The sequence below is a fragment of the Lissotriton helveticus genome, chromosome 4_1, assembly GCF_964261635.1.
Source record: "Lissotriton helveticus chromosome 4_1, aLisHel1.1, whole genome shotgun sequence".
In the NCBI taxonomy this organism is placed as follows: Eukaryota; Metazoa; Chordata; class Amphibia; order Caudata; family Salamandridae; genus Lissotriton; species Lissotriton helveticus.
In genome coordinates, this window is record NC_136063.1 from 1,663,731,701 (window position 1) to 1,663,749,383 (window position 17,683).

Here is a 17,683-nt window from a genome sequence, read left to right on the forward strand (position 1 = left end):
GCAGACCCATCAGCATACTGATGATCACTCAGGCAAACATATCCTATCTTTGTGTGTTCCTGTCTAGAGGGGATGCAGGAAGCCAGCCGTCATCCAGCCCAGACTAGTATTCTAGAGACAGACAGAAGGCACTAAAGGGTTTAGGTAAGAAAAAAACACATTTCTAACAGTCAAATCAACATTCAATTTGCCAATAGTAACTCTGAAACTAAATACTTTTGTTTTTGTTTATGATCACTACACCTATTACCAGTGATCACCATTTATTTCTTTTTTTTTCTCATATAACCATCCTAGCAAAATAATATTTTATATATAATACATTGTAATAGACAGAACATAAACTATGAACATATCATCACTGTTCATTACAATAAACCTCACACTCCCCACAAATAACACAATTCATTACCAACATGTTACTTCTTATACACAAATAAGACAGTTCTGAATTTGAATAATGTGGGAGATGGGCGTTTTTGCAAGGTTATCCCCAAACTTTTTGCTTCTTCCTCCTATTTTTTCCTGACCTGCGGTTGTTGGTTTTAGGACTCTGGGCAATTTACAACTGCTATTCAGTGCATATGCGGTCAGTGAAATTTGTACTATGGATTGGTGTTCCCATGATAGGCATATTTGGTTTACTAGTCAGTCCCTAGTACAGTACACTGTGTGTGCCCAGGGCCTGTAAATCAAATGCTGCTAGTGGACCTGCAGCACTGATTGTGCCACCCACATGAGTAGCCCTGGAAATGTAACTCAGTCCTGCCACTGCAGAGTCTGCGTACAGTTTGTAACTGCCATGTCGACCTGGCAAGTGCACCCACTTGCCAGGCCCTAATCTTCCCTTTTCTTACATATTAGTCACCCCTGAGGTAGGCCCAAGGTACCCCTGTGGGCAGGGTGCTGTGTATATTAAATGTAGGGCATGTACTGGTGTGAGTGACATGTCCTGTAGTGAATTACAGTGCATTTTGTTTTTCAATAGGGAAAGGCTAGCTGTCCCATAGGAAAGCATGGGAGTTAATTTATAACATCTTATAAATATAACTTCCCATTGGGACCAGATAGGAAAATAAAGTTTAGTATGCCTGAACTCAGAATGTTAAAATGCATCTTTTAGAGAGGGTGATTTTTACATTCTGTGTTTGAAAATACCACTTTAGAAAGTAGGTATTTTCTTGCTTAGCCATCCAGTGTGCCTCTGATAGGATGTGTATTGACTGCCTGGCTCTGGGGTGACAGGGGCTGGGGATGTGCAGTGGCTCCAGAGAGTCTAGATGAGTCAGGGCTTAGCTGAATAGTTGTGGAAGGAGTTTTCACTAGCACCTGAATAGGCCCGGGCTGCATTAAGAGGAGTGTGAGGAGATTTCCCTCGCACCTGTATACCTGGAACAATGCTGTCTCCACCTCCTGCTGGGAAGATGGGCCAAAGAGGACGAAACTAGTTTGGACTTAGCACAGACACACTCTGCCTGAGAGGACAAAGGAATTTGGAGTATAAATATTGGGGACCATACCCCAGAACTTGAGATCTCTTTTGGAACAAGATGAATGCAAAGAAGAAGAGCTGAAGAATTACCACTTTGCTGTGAGCTTTGCTGTGTTGGCCTGCAGCGGCTGGTTCTGTCTTGGGCAGTTAAAGGACTGGACTTCAACTTTCTGCAATCATTTTTTGTGACTTTCTCCAAGGGCTTCAGGTAGAGCTTGCCCCCAGTTCAAAATGTCTCAGGAACATCAGCACTGGGGACTGTGTGTTTTGTGCTGAAAGAGAAGTAAAAGCAAACCGATGCCCTCTGCGACTCAGCTACCGACTCCGTGTCCTAAAGGCACCACAGAGGGCACCAGCCCAATGCTGCATACCAAACCCTGGTCTCACCGACTACGCCCGCTGATGCCACCACCAAGCCGCTGCTAAAGGTACTGTTTTGTCAGTCTTCCCAACACCGTAGCTAGCCCTCAACACAGTGACTATTTGGAACTTGTTGTTCATGGCGCCGTGATAGCCCCAGATGGAGCTATTAACTTCAAGGACCTTCATTTCAAGTTTATTTGGATAACTAAAGATTTCTAAGTTCTGTATTGTGGATTTTTATCTTTTTTGGTCTTGTCTTAAGTATATAAAAATATTGGATATTTTCACTGGTGTGGTGTCCTTTTGTAGTGCTTACACAGTGTTGGTTATGTACAAATGCTTTACACACTGCCTCTAAGATTAGCCTGACTGTTCATGCCAATCTACCAAGGGGGTGAGCAGGAGCTATTTTAGGAGTGTAACCCCCTTAGCCTGACTAGAAGGAAGGGTCCCTACTTGGACAAAGGTACGAACCCTTGGCAAGTAGAGACTCCCATTTCTAACAAATAACCAAGAGGAAATGCTCTTTATCATCGACTACTCCCTCAATGTGAATTCTTTCTTAATGGGCTTATCAGCCACACAGTGCCGAGCTGATTGTGAACCAAGGCTTGACTCTGTTGCTATTCAAAACCATCCACCAAAGGTCCCAACACTCCTTAATGTCATGCATTTTTGGCTGAAGATGTGTCAGCGCGTTTCAAACTCTTCACAATTCAAGGTTCTCATCAGCACTCAGAACTGATGTCTGCTCATTTTCACTTCATCAGTGGACAGGAATGCACTTTGGAATTAAACCATCCAACTTAGTGGACCACTCTTGCAGTTATCAACTTGTATTTGTCTTGAGAACAAATTGCATATCTCTGATGGTAGAACCAATTCAATGGTTAAAGGCTTAAATGCAAAATATGGGTGAATGAGAAGGTTTAGTACTGGAGCGGACGTTGGGTTGAGCCAGGTTTCAATTAGGAAGACACTGTCCATATCATGCTCTAAGATCACAACTGCTATATCAGTGGCATGCCTAGCTGTGGATTTGCAAATATTGAAAGTTCGAATTAACGTCACCCATGGTACTTGCCCGCAAATGTATATCTAGATAATTTTATTGTAAGTGGCCCTGTCGTATTTTAATTATAAAATGTACGTCCACCGATTCCGCAACTGTTAGACACTTTAGTTCTTGCAACCTAATGGCCCGCCCGTTACGTTCCTCTACAGTGTAAATGTCGACTCATCATATACGATTACAGTTTGCTCCGTGGCCGGCCCACGTGGTTATAGGCCCGTATTTGTATAATGACATTTTCACAATAAAGGTTTTTAAAAGAAAACATGGTAGTAGTATATACATTGGTAAAGTTTTTAATAATAGTCACTGTTTTCGAATCAGTAAAAGGCAAGTGAAATAAAGCAGTCCAATTACATGAAGGGTAAAAGGTATAATACGCAGGAACGCAGTAAAGATAAATGGTCAAGGGCTGTTGTGTTTTCTACTCCTGCAACATAAAGTGATCGATAAGAATCTGATATTCAGGCGTATCGGCGACTAAGACAGCAGGCCGACCCTCTTTTGCTCAACGGCTCCGTCATGGGACGAAGAAACGCCCTTTTTCTCGAAAAAGGAATATATTTTACTTGCAGGACAGTTGTAAATTTTCCGGGAAAGTACATTAGCCTGGAACATTATAACATATATTTAAGAAAAAATAATGTTCGAAAGCATCATTAGAATAAGAAAAGTAAAATGAACCAATGAAAAGTTTTATTAACAAGTCATATGACCTGTTATGCTTACATTACGCGCTGCGCGTCGCGCCCCGGATCACTTCCGGATGCGCTAACGCGGCGCGTCATATGACGCATTACGCGACAACGCAGGTCTAGAATATAGTCAAAATGTCTCCACCAACCAGCGGTCGGAACACAACCCCTTTCAGCAGGCTAAATAGTTCTGTTAAATGACAACAGAAGGGACAGGCAACAAGAACCATCAGTCAAAGAGGGGAGGGCTAGTTCTTCTTTACCGGGTCACGTTGGGGCGCTACCGGAACTGATCGAATTGGTAGTCTACAGTATTTCTGGATGTTTCAGACTGAAGCTGGCGTTAGCATGAGAGCACCACCATTTCGTAGCTCCGTCATGGCCATTCGACGAGCAATAATGCTAGCCGCTCTCCACCAGAAGCCTGCGGGAGTCGGGGGCCCCCAAGACTTTTGTAGAATCTTCAAGGCTGAGGGGACGCTTTCGAGAATGGGGCCCAATCTCTAGCAGACAAGCGTCCGAGTTCCAAGGTGTCGCAGGGCAATTTTAGTGGACCACGCCCAAATCTGAAGAGCGGGCCGCCATTTTGAGAGTACTGTGGCAGCCGGCTATCGCTGCACCGCAAGAGCAGGAGGAACTCAACTACATGGTGAGCGAGACGCTGTAGTCGAAAGAGCGGGCGGTAAACAGCTGAATAGCGGAAGAGGCATAGTGTAGCAAAAGCGGGCGGAATGGCAACTGAAATGGTAAAGGGGCGCCCCACTACAGCGTGTCTTTAGGTGAAACGGATTGTGGGACAAGGTCAAGAATGGAAGAGTTACCAAAAGGCAAAAAGTTCCGCTTAATCCCGGGAGCCGGCCACCTATGTCGGGGGCGATCTCAGGCTACACCAGGAGAACACGACTTGGGGAGGGAGCCGGAGCCAAGCGCCCCCTCCGAGTCCGCGCCATCACACCGTCCCTCGGGGGCCTCCGTCAAGCGGTTCAGGGTGGCACCTCATTACATTGTTCACAAATGCAGTCACGTCCTCAAACAGTCCCCACTTTACTTTGACAATAGTGAAGCTGAAGCAAGTGCAAATAGGCTTCAGACAGTGTTACAAGCACTCCTCAAAACTTTGAACCATCAGAGTGCATGAGTTTCATGCTCGATCGATTGAGCTAGCCGGATCGGGCAACAAAAAGTATAAAATAGTTATGTAAATAGTTGTTTAATAAAATGTTTTACCCTGTTACTTTGCTGGTGTGTTGTATATATTTGTAATATTTGCATAGAGTTTATCGTTATTTTGGGCGGGGTGGGTGGCGGAGCCGAGCTGTATTGCAGCCATCATGGTGTGGAGTTCAGTTCATCTCAATAGTTTCGTGTTTGTCATGAGGGGTTGTTCCTAATGTTTCTATTTTAGCGAGGTCAAAAAGAGATCCCATTAGTGGCCTACTGATTTTGCTCGATTCCTTTTGTTTTTTTACACGATTTTTCGCTATCTGCAAAGACTAAACAGAGTATTGCGACTCTGTGCTTGTTTGTAAATAGAGAATGAACCAAAGAGAACCAATTCTAAAACAGTAAATGCTTGGATAACAATCAATCAAATGGAGAGAGAAGCAGGCACGACGGATTACAACGGGGGCAAAGGCCTGCGTTAACTACCCTTCACTATCTGCAAAGAGAGAGTACTCCTAATAGAAATGAGGGGGAGGGGGGGGCAGCATTCAAAGCAGATCAGTGTGCATAAACACGAAAATGTTTTTACTTACCACATACTTGACATTCGACAGCTTATGATATTTGCTATTAAAAAACCATTGAAATTCACTTAAAAAACCATAGGTTAGAGACCATATATAGTTAGGAATTAGCATTTAAAAAACCTTGAAAATTCACTGAAAAAACCATAGGTTATAGACCATATATAGTTAGGGCTTAGCATTTAAAAAACCTTATTTTACTCACACAAAACCATTGAAATTCCATATATAGTTAGTTGCACTAACTATATATCGCGCACCCGCAATCCACTGCTGATGATGTCACATATTACATCATTCATGACATGGTCAGTGACATCACTGATGACATCACTGATGACATCTCAAATGACATCACTGATGACATCACTGATGACATCTCAAATGACATCACTGATGACATCATGACACACCAATACCAGTTACTACATACGCACTCACTGATTCCTACGTCTACACACACATTCACTCATTCACCCATACAATCACTCATACATACAGTCACTCATTATTACAACACTATCATATGCACTCATACACCTATGCAGACACTCGCACACTGCCACTCATCCATGGAGTTACTCACACACCTAGTCAGTCCTGTAAAGAATCAATCACACTTCCATTTCCTCATCTATACAGTTAAACACAGAACACCATACTTCAGTGACATCACTGATGACATCTCAAATGACATCTCAAATGACATCACTGATGACATCATGACACACCAATACCAGTTACTACATACGCACTCACTGATTCCTACGTCTACACACACATTCACTTATTCACCCATACAATCACTCATACATACAGTCACTCATTATTACAACACTATCATATGCACTCATACACCTAGTCAGTCCTGTGAAGAATCAATCACACTTCGATTTCCTCATCTATACAGTTAAACACAGAACACCATACTTTTCACACATATACTAACACATACTTACTCTCTCATACAATCACTGATACAAGTACACATTGATATGCACAGAGTCACACACCTCCCAGCCAGCCACACACACACTCAGTCTTCCATACATCCACTCATTCTTCAATATGTAAAACATATTTAAACTTTACAAAAACACACAGACACTAGATGATGTCATCAGTGATGTCATTTGAGATGTCATCAGTGATGTCACTGACCATGTCATGAATGATGTAATATGTGACATCATCAGCAGTGGATTGCGGGTGCGCGATATATAGTTAGTGCAACTAACCATATATGGAATTTCAATGGTTTTGTGTGAGTAAAATAAGGTTTTTTAAATGCTAAGCCCTAACTATATATGGTCTATAACCTATGGTTTTTTCAGTGAATATATATATATATATATATATATATATGTTTATACAAATTGCCTGTGGCATGAGAGGCACACTGCAGGGCTCTCCTCTCCGGGCTACAGCGTCTCAGCGCGCTTCCCCACGTGCAATGAGTAATTTGCCCGACGCGTTTCTGGGGGACTCCACCCCCGTCATCAGGGGCTTTTACCAAGTAATCCTCGGTGTACTTCACTTAATTTATGGGCGTTTTTATTGCAAGCAAATCCCTAGGCACGCATGTGGCCAGATAGAATTGTGGGATTTGTAGTCCATAGTGAGGGATACACCTCGTTTGTCTTGGATCAATAAAATGTCAATTGAAAACCTTAAGTAGGCTTGCTTTTCGTGCTTTGGCGCGCTGATATACCATGACGAGTCCTGCGCTTCTTTACTTCCAAGTAGTTTGGTTGTGAAGCTTCATCCTGCCGCTCCTCGTTTCACAGCAGCAAGCGATGGTGCCCTCTCCGCGGCCAGGCAGCCGCGAGAAAATGTTTATACAAATTGCCTGTGGCATGAGAGGCACACTGCAGGGCTCTCCTCTCCGGGCTACAGCGTCTCAGCGCGCTTCCCCACGTGCAATGAGTAATTTGCCCGACGCGTTTCTGGGGGACTCCACCCCCGTCATCAGGGGCTTTTACCAAGTAATCCTCGGTGTACTTCACTTAATTTATGGGCGTTTTTATTGCAAGCAAATCCCTAGGCACGCATGTGGCCAGATAGAATTGTGGGATTTGTAGTCCATAGTGAGGGATACACCTCGTTTGTCTTGGATCAATAAAATGTCAATTGAAAACCTTAAGTAGGCTTGCTTTTCGTGCTTTGGCGCGCTGATATACCATGACGAGTCCTGCGCTTCTTTACTTCCAAGTAGTTTGGTTGTGAAGCTTCATCCTGCCGCTCCTCGTTTCACAGCGGCAAGCGATGGTGCCCTCTCCGCGGCCAGGCAGCCGCGAGAAAATGTTTATACAAATTGCCTGTGGCATGAGAGGCACACTGCAGGGCTCTCCTCTCCGGGCTACAGCGTCTCAGCGCGCTTCCCCACGTGCAATGAGTAATTTGCCCGACGCGTTTCTGGGGGACTCCACCCCCGTCATCAGGGGCTTTTACCAAGTAATCCTCGGTGTACTTCACTTAATTTATGGGAGTTTTTATTGCAAGCAAATCCCTAGGCACGCATGTGGCCAGATAGAATTGTGGGATTTGTAGTCCATAGTGAGGGATACACCTCGTTTGTCTTGGATCAATAAAATGTCAATTGAAAACCTTAAGTAGGCTTGCTTTTCGTGCTTTGGCGCGCTGATATACCATGACGAGTCCTGCGCTTCTTTACTTCCAAGTAGTTTGGTTGTGAAGCTTCATCCTGCCGCTCCTCGTTTCACAGCGGCAAGCGATGGTGCCCTCTCCGCGGCCAGGCAGCCGCGAGAAAATGTTTATACAAATTGCCTGTGGCATGAGAGGCACACTGCAGGGCTCTCCTCTCCGGGCTACAGCGTCTCAGCGCGCTTCCCCACGTGCAATGAGTAATTTGCCCGACGCGTTTCTGGGGGACTCCACCCCCGTCATCAGGGGCTTTTACCAAGTAATCCTCGGTGTACTTCACTTAATTTATGGGCGTTTTTATTGCAAGCAAATCCCTAGGCACGCATGTGGCCAGATCGAATTGTGGGATTTGTAGTCCATAGTGAGGGATACACCTCGTTTGTCTTGGATCAATAAAATGTCAATTGAAAACCTTAAGTAGGCTTGCTTTTCATGCTTTGGCGCGCTGATATACCATGACGAGTCCTGCGCTTCTTTACTTCCAAGTAGTTTGGTTGTGAAGCTTCATCCTGCCGCTCCTCGTTTCACAGCGGCAAGCGATGGTGCCCTCTCCGCGGCCAGGCAGCCGCGAGAAAATGTTTATACAAATTGCCTGTGGCATGAGAGGCACACTGCAGGGCTCTCCTCTCCGGGCTACAGCGTCTCAGCGCGCTTCCCCACGTGCAATGAGTAATTTGCCCGACGCGTTTCTGGGGGACTCCACCCCCGTCATCAGGGGCTTTTACCAAGTAATCCTCGGTGTACTTCACTTAATTTATGGGCGTTTTTATTGCAAGCAAATCCCTAGGCACGCATGTGGCCAGATAGAATTGTGGGATTTGTAGTGCATAGTGAGGGATACACCTCGTTTGTCTTGGATCAATAAAATGTCAATTGAAAACCTTAAGTAGGCTTGCTTTTCGTGCTTTGGCACGCTGATATACCATGACGAGTCCTGCGCTTCTTTACTTCCAAGTAGTTTGGTTGTGAAGCTTCATCCTGCCGCTCCTCGTTTCACAGCGGCAAGCGATGGTGCCCTCTCCGCGGCCAGGCAGCCGCGAGAAAATGTTTATACAAATTGAGTGTGCCTCTCATGCCACAGGCAATTTGTATAAACATATATATATATATATATATTATTGCTTCATTAAAATATAGTGAATAGAAAAATGTAATATATAATTTCAAATCCCACAGATATGGTGTCGGAAAGAGCCACTTACATCAAATCACAAAAGGAAAACAGTTATTGATTAATACTGGATTAACGTATGCTTATGGGATATACTTTACTTACTTGTGTTTCAAAACCATATGGAACCTAGCACTAAGTCACAGGAACCCACTAACATAATGTACATAAGGAGAGAAAAAAACATGTTTCTGGGGCTGTAATGCCAGGGACATATGCATACAGACCTATACAATTGAGTGATGGGTGGAACTCTTGAACTTACAGTCAAAAGAGCACAAACACAGAAAATATATATTGGAAATGTGCAAAGTATTATTTGAAAACATGTTATGGGAGGGCTATGACTGAAAAAGAAACTGTACAAAATGTTAGTGAGCATAATCACCCACAAACATTAGAGAAATCAGATATAGAAATGTGTTACAAGACCTTATGGAAGCAAGAACAAGCTTACAGAAACTGATTAATATAATGTGCATAGGGAGAGCAAAATAACGGTTTCTGGGGCAGCAGTGCCAGGGACATGTACATATAGATATGTGCAAAAACACAATGGGTGGAATTTAAGAAATAATCTCAGGCATTGGTAATTACTTAGGGCTGCACCACAGTCCATTGTTATTTTGCAATGGCACCTCATTTGGACCCAGACATATTGAAATCAGTCTTAACACTGCTTGAATATGAACTGTTTAGCCCAAATGCCAGGGCAGGTCCTCCTTGAACCGGAACACAAGAACCCCAAGATCAGTTTTGCCCTGGTTGGGGCTCTTCAATAGGATTTAGCTTGGTTCCAGTAACAGTGCATTTAGGGGCTCCATATCTAGGCATGTCTGTCACACTCAAGGCATTGCACCGAAGTGCATAAAAAAAGTAATGGATTGTATTCTTGAGTTAATTTTAGGCACTGGGTTGCATCCCAGTCTATTGTTATTTGCCACAACATGCCAGCTAGTTTTGGACCCTCCATACGCAAATCAATCTTGACTCTGCTCCAAAAGAAATAGTCTACACAAAACTGCCAGGCCAGGTCCTCCCTGATCTGCAACACAAGCAATTAAAGAACAGTTCTGCTCCAGGCTGCACAGGCTACCAACCCCGAAACATGACATAAAACCAGTCTTGAGTTGAATGGTCACAACCACAGATTTTTTTTATCTCTTTTCCTCCTTTCTGGGTTCATAAGCAAGGGGTGGAAAAGGAAGAGAATAGATTATTGGAACACAATTACAATATTGTTCTCCAAAGCTGAGACTAGTGGGAGACAATGTTCCCTCTATGTGTGGAATTGAACCATATCTGAACACTGCAGCCATGTTCATGTACATTGAACATATGTGACAACTTACTGAGCAAACATGTTAGTGTGTAAGTAGTATCAGTAGTATGGCAATCCCAAAACAAAAACTCAAAGTTAGCAACATTATATAGATCCCCGATTGTTGCATAATGTGCATAAAAGATTATTCTTGCAATAATTTGATATGTCTACTAAAAATTAATGATATATGCAAACAAAATAAATGATAACCATGCTCCGTCCCAATAGGATTGTGCAATATCCAACATTGTAAAGACTTGGTATGAATACAAAGTAGGAGGACGTTTTGTTACTTGTTATGAATTCTTATATCAATTACCATTCTCTACATGGTGGTATGGTAATAATGCAGTGTTCAAACACATTATTGCTAGACAATGGGAATCACCCTGATGGATTTGTTTGCAAATAAAAACACAAAAATGTATTTTGATTTAGCTACAGAGTAGAGATCACTGAACCGGGTGGCTGCATAATGTGCACCATGCCAAGCCAGAGTGTAAGCAACAAAGCAGCATGACCACACTCAACAGAAGCTCTCTGTCATGGTTAGGGTCACTGGAATTACGCAGCAGAGGAGGACCAAATGGTGCAGGTAAATATAGTAACCCAAACACAGTGGCCCTTCTACCAGCTCCTCAGGAGTCTGTAACTACCGATACAAATGTGCCAGAAATCATTGGGTTCATACACAAGACCATTAATAGTTTTTTCCGATATAACTCAGATTTTGTTTATGACTTAGCAATAAGAAAAAAGATATGAACAATTGCAATTGCATGAGTCAAAATGATCCTAAGGAGGTAATCTTACTGGATATTCAAACAATTTTTAGAGCGAACAGAAAAAGCTCCCAGTCTCTTTTTTTTCTTGACGGAAGGTACATCATATTCAAATTCAAATAAAAGACAGACAGTACAAAACAGAAGCAATAAAAAAAACAGAAGTACAAATACATTTAGATGCAAACAAAGTATATGGGTATGTACTAAATACCCGAATTAGTACTAAAGTATTTCCATATTCGTTTGAATCTTTGCATTGAACAAATATATCTTGCATTTGCCAATGCCCGTTCTTTTTCATAAATATCTGACAAAATAGCGAGAAATTCTAATAAGGTAGGAGGATTAGGACTAATCCATCCCCTCGCAATACAAAGGCATGCAGTAGCTAATAGAATAGTCACAAAACACATTGTAGCCTTATTATCATGCTTCTTAAGCCCAAGAATAACCTCCTTAGTAGAAAACGACCGATCCAACCCTAAGCATTGACCAGCGAAGGACGTAACCCTCCCCAAAAATCTAATAGCCCAGAGCACATATGAAACATATGGATAAAAATCTCCCAGTCTCATTTTAAAACTCTTAGATTAACAATAAAAACTGCCAGATGCAGACTGTGATGCACTTATAAAGATATACCAAAAATTAAAAGAGTCAAGAAAGAAGACAGTTTAAACAACTCAATGTACAAAATCATGCACTACATATTGAATGATGCTGGATTTTGTGAGGGCCATCAGTTCTCATGAAGCACTCAGTTCTTCTAAATCCAAGACAGATGTAAAGGACAACAGCAGGGGCTGTCCCAGTTGGGCCTCTAACAGGATAAATCAAAAGTTTGTAATGCTGTGTTCTACTCCATTTCCCCTATCTAGAATATAAATGTTTGTGAAGTATGGTCAGCAGCTGATGGCGACTAAAATTAGCTCATCAGGTTTCACTAACAACATGGCTCCATCAGAAGCGTAATCAGATTTGTCCTCATTTACCAAAACTACTGGACACTACAGGGCTCCTTAAAACATATGTGGTCCAGCCACTGATTGGTTGAACCACATAACAATAGGCTTTATTACTCACTGTGAACCTGATTTCCTTACCATGAACAGAGTCCTGTAGTTCTCAATTAACCGTTGGATCACTGTGATGATAGCTGCACTGTCTTCAATCCCCAAAGAATTTACATTGTAGTCCTTCTCTGCAACTTTCTCTCTTTGCAAAAGATTTGGCCCAAAGATAGTGGCCAGGTTGCCAATAGTCATTTTATTGCCAGGAATCTAAGAGCCAGGAAAGGGAAAGGTATCAGCTCTGCAATGGCTACAGCACTACAATAATAAGAAACAATAACTTTCATAATTCAGCAAAAAGCAATAGCTGATTCAATATGAGATCTTACTAAATTGATTGTACTGGCCCAATGCTAAGAGCTCAACAGTTTTTTTTTATTATTCTTAAATAACTCCATGAAGCAAGAGATTATTAAGCAACCATTTCTCATAGTATTTTACTCAATATTTATTTCAGAAATGTTACCATGTTTTGGGATTCCTCATAATGGATAGTATTCCTTAGAAGATATGAATCAGTAGGTTGACCCACAAGAATTACATCAGAAAATAGGGTTGCCTATTACTTTACTGTAGCCGCATCTTAATTCATAAACTGTAAATACAAGCCTTCTTCAACAAGCATTACCTGGGATTTTGATTGTGATCTTTAAAAGGAGTGTAGTCACTCTCAAAGTAGGTTAATCATAAAGCAGAAAAAGACACCCAGATCCATATATTTTTATTTTTTATTTACTCACTTTACATTGTTAGCATGATATTCTTGACATAAAATGCAATTCAAGCAGTACATATACTGCATCAACAATAGTTTTCTATTTGAGAGTCTAGATTATTATTTGGACCTTGAGAGATATATATATATATATATATATATATATATATATATATATATATATATATATATATATATATATATATATATATATTGGATCTGCTGTTAAGAATAACCATGGTTTACCGAGGTTATGACAGGCAGAGCCTCATGGCAGAGTCCCATGGAGATGGAACTTTGCCTCAGTAAGATTAGATATTCATAATTTTCAGCAAGCTGTCAATTACATTCTGGGTAACCAACATTAGAAAACATTAAATTGAGAGGGCAAAGTCTTCAGAAACAAGTTGCCTTCATTCAGAAGTAGGATTGAAATACAACAGTCCAGCAGGGGTTGGGCTGGCACAGGATCGATAGTGCAGACTACTAGTTTGCTTCTGTGATTAGCATTAATATGAATGAATACATTTTCAAGTGAAAGACAGAATGCAGTTAAGCAGTGAATTAGCATCATGATCTGCATACAGAATTCCAAGTTGATTTGGAAATATACATTTACCCACGGATTGAATTATCTATTTCCTCCAACATACAGGCAAGAAGGTACCCGCTTTCTTTAATGTGCACTTTCAGGATAGTTTATTTATTAGCTGAGTTTTCTAAAGTGGAAACATAATCATATGAGTATCGGATAGGATGGAGGTAAGTGCCTCATATTAGACAGTATCAAGGACCATAGAAAGACCGAGGATAGCTGACATATGCTGCACTGACTACCAAGGCAGGCGTAGGCTGATAGAGTTTTTCGCTAGAGAATCCTTTGTCACTCTGGCATATACAACGTGGAGAGTCTCAGGGTCCCTGTAATTTCAATGTGCTGGCTCCTCTGTAAGTGCAGAAGAACCCTTCTCAAAATCTCACACAAACTTGCATTTATTTCTGTTGAGTGTCACCATTTGTTTTTTTTATTGGCTTTAATGGCAAACAACATTGCCTATGGTACAGTCAGATAATCAAACAACCTCCTAGGTAAAGGACTCCACACCCCCTCCCATGGAATCCCGTCCCCCAACTTGGTGGGGCATTTAACCAGGTCCCTCTCTCAAGGGTAGCTCCCTCTTTACCAATCCTCCAGTGGACGCTAACTAGAGGCATTGCCACAAACTGAGCCACACAGTTCCTTATCCAGTCCATGGTAAACACTTCATGTACCCAAGAAATTATTACATTTCTTGGGGCAACTCCAATCCTTGATTACCACATTTTCTGCCTCCATACAAATGTTCATACCTTTGTGCCACATCGTTTGTGTCAGGACTCATTTCTGACTCCACATTTTGGCCATATGCCTCTTGACAACAATAAACCCCAACAAACAAAACCTCAGTGGTATTCTGGGAATATCATAATCATTTTGGATCCCAAATATTCCCAGTAAGGGCATCTTAGGAATGTCAGTGTTGAGTCCCAGAACAGCCTCCAGTCGTATTTCACTGTCCCCCAGTATGTGCTAATACTGGGGTATCCCGATTGCGTGTATGAATGTGCCCTCTTCAGTGGTGCACTGTAGACAGTTATGGTTGGCAGCTCTCACCATTTTAAATAATTTTCTTCTGTTAAAATAGGTTTGACTTAGTATTTTTTATTATATTAACCTTAGCCACACTTCGATGGCTACATCCCTCAGGTACATCATGCCTGCCTCCTAGGCAATATCTTCTAGGGCTCCTATCCCTATTTTCCACTTAAACCACAGGTTTTGGAGATTATCGGGGGTCATCAATAATGGCAGCTTGCATGGCCCTAAAAAAAACTCCTCGCACCTTGGTAGGACAATTATTAGAACAGCTTCACTGGCTTCCTATCCGCCAGAGAATTGATTTCAAGCTCGAATGTCTCACCCATAAAGCTCATTATGGCACGAGCCCCAGCTAATTGGCAGATAAATTCAAAGTCTACTGTCCGAATCATCATCTTAGATCATAAGGGAAAAGGCTGTTAGTGGTCCCCTGGTCTAAGAAGCTTAGAACAGTCGGCAAAACTGTTGTCCATCTGGCCTTGAAATTTTGGAACCTGCGTAAATGCTCCAATCTTCTACTCTTCAGGATACCCCTGAAAACTGCATTATATCAGAGCTTAATTTCTGTCTGCACATGTTCCTCTGACTTTCCCATTATGATAGCATGGAGATACCCCTCCTGGGTGAATCCTGCCATATATAAATCCTATACATACATACATACATACATACAGGGGTGTGGTAGAGGTGTGAAACTGGCCTCTGAGGGATCTCACCCCTCAGCAGCTAGTTTTCCAACTAGCTGTACTTGGGGTCATCTATCCAGCTCTATTTTTCTGACTCAAGTGCATGCAGCAATTGAATGTATTTGATTCTTTAAGTAGACACTAGTTGATACTCCTGCTATAGTGCTTTGAATTACTTTACTTCCCCACTTTAATCACATCTCCCCAAAAATATATTCCCACATATTTCCATTGTGACCTTTGAAGAGCCCTTCCTTTCTACAGTGGTGTTTTCAGCTCTACTGGTGTCAGCCCACGTTTTCAACATTGCCTTTGTTGGAGTGAGCAGGATTCTGATAAATGTAGTATATTATGTGTCAGGTGCCATCCAAATTCTTTCTAGCCTGGATGCCGGTTCTGTATATAGAGCAAATCCCCGTTCATTAATGTCCTTAAATTGTGTAGCCCTATAGTATGCCCTCATTTCGTGAAGTGCGATAGGTCAACTTATACAAACTTTGCAGGGGCATTATCGGGGCACTTTCATTCCAGAGTAACCTTTGTAAATTATATTTATCCGGCCAAAGTAGATCTCTGGTACCTCAAATAGGGTATTCTGTAGTATGGAGAGAAATCTGGGCAAGGTAATCCTTTTGAAAAGAGAGGCTCTACTAAGAATCCTCAGGGAGAGGGTACACCACCTATCTACGTTTGATTTAAACTCCTGCAGGACCTTATCAAGATTTCATTCCAGGAATCAATTCCTGTTGGCGGTTATCTCGATACCTAGGTACCAAGCACCCCCTTGAGAAACACAAAGGTTCCTGAGCACACCATCAACTCCATCCCAGTTTCCCATCTTGTATAGAGTGGAATTGTCATTGTTAATGTGGTACTCCGAATAAGTCTCAAAATTGTGAAATATTGACAGGATCACCATCACTGGGATGGTGAGAAATCAAGACATCATGTGTGTAAAGCAAAATCCTTTCTGGTTTGCTTGTCACTTCTGGGAACAAAGTTATGTCACCTCTGCATCACATGCAACAAGCCAGGATCTCCAGGCATGATACACATAAGAAAGGGGAAAGTGGGCACCCCTGCCTCTTCCCTCTTCCCAGCTCAGACTTATCTGGCAATATCCAATTTACTCTCACTGCTGCTGTATAAGCCTATTAGGTCAGGGCTACCCTTTTACAGAACTTTGGGCTGAACCCAAAGCATCTCAGGGTCCAATGTAAGTAATGCCGATCTAAGTCTATAGAACCAAAAGCCTTTACAGAATCCCATAAGAGGCTAGCCCTTGGATCAAGTCACAGCATCTAAGGTTAAGGCAAGTGGCCCTCCCTGCCATAAATCATGTCTGGTCTTCATATATAAGGGAGGTAATCACCCTGGCCACCTTAGTTGTGAGGATCTTAGCCAAAATGTGTCTTTCTGTTTTCAAGAGTGAAATAGGCTTGTAGGAGGCAGAGAGGACTCAGGGTGTACCCTATTTAGGAATCACAACTATAATCATGTGATTAAGATCTGGTAGGAGCTTCCCCTATACCTGGCATCATGGAACAGGCTTGTAAGGTGTGGCTTGAGGAGTGGAGCAAGGTGCTTAAACTACTCGACTGGGAGTCCATTTGCTCACAGTGTTCTCCATTTTCATACTTGCCAGCACATTTCCATTCTCTCTGAAGGACGGCCTCTAGCGCTTTGCAATCTATCTCTTCTAAAATCAGAATCCATCACTCCCCCAGAAATGCTTCTATATCTTGTTTGCAGCATTCTTCCCTACTGTGCAACAACTATGCTACATCCCTGTCTGTATGGGCCATTTCCACGGCTTCCGTTTGTATCTCTGACATTCACCTCGCTTATTCCCCTCCCCTACCCAGCATTGCCAATAGGCTAACTGGCGTATTTCCTGTTCCATATAACTTCCTCTGAATAGACAGGTAATAGTTATGAGCTGCATTATGAGTGAGGTTATGAAGCTGTTCTTGGACTACCACCAGCCGCAAGTATACTACTGAGTTCCCTTTTTGTGCCCACTCTCTTTCCAGTCCACTGGGTTGCTTCTCTAGGACAAGCATCTGCCTTTCCTCTTTATGGCTTTATCTTTAAGCACTGTAGTATATGCCTCCCAAAGTGTTACTTGTATGCTCACTGACTTTGTATTTCCTCAAAGTACATACTAGAGTCGACCTGTAGGGTCCTGACAATATCTTTGTCTTGTAGCCATGAGTTCTGTCCACACTTGAGCAGTGCCCCAACCATGTGCACGTACAA

At 42.2% G+C, this 17,683-nt stretch overlaps 1 protein-coding gene across 4 annotated transcripts in view; it reads right to left on the minus strand.

Moving 5' to 3' along the window:
• LOC144829313 (rho GTPase-activating protein 6-like) overlaps positions 1-17,683 on the minus strand; it is a 940,021-nt gene that overhangs the window by 194,083 nt on the left and 728,255 nt on the right. For all 4 annotated transcript variants that reach the window (XM_078688348.1, XM_078688349.1, XM_078688347.1 and 1 more), the window contains one exon: positions 12,418-12,594. In XM_078688348.1, the coding sequence (XP_078544474.1) occupies positions 12,418-12,594 (177 nt within the window). The remainder of the gene's footprint in view (positions 1-12,417; positions 12,595-17,683) is intronic.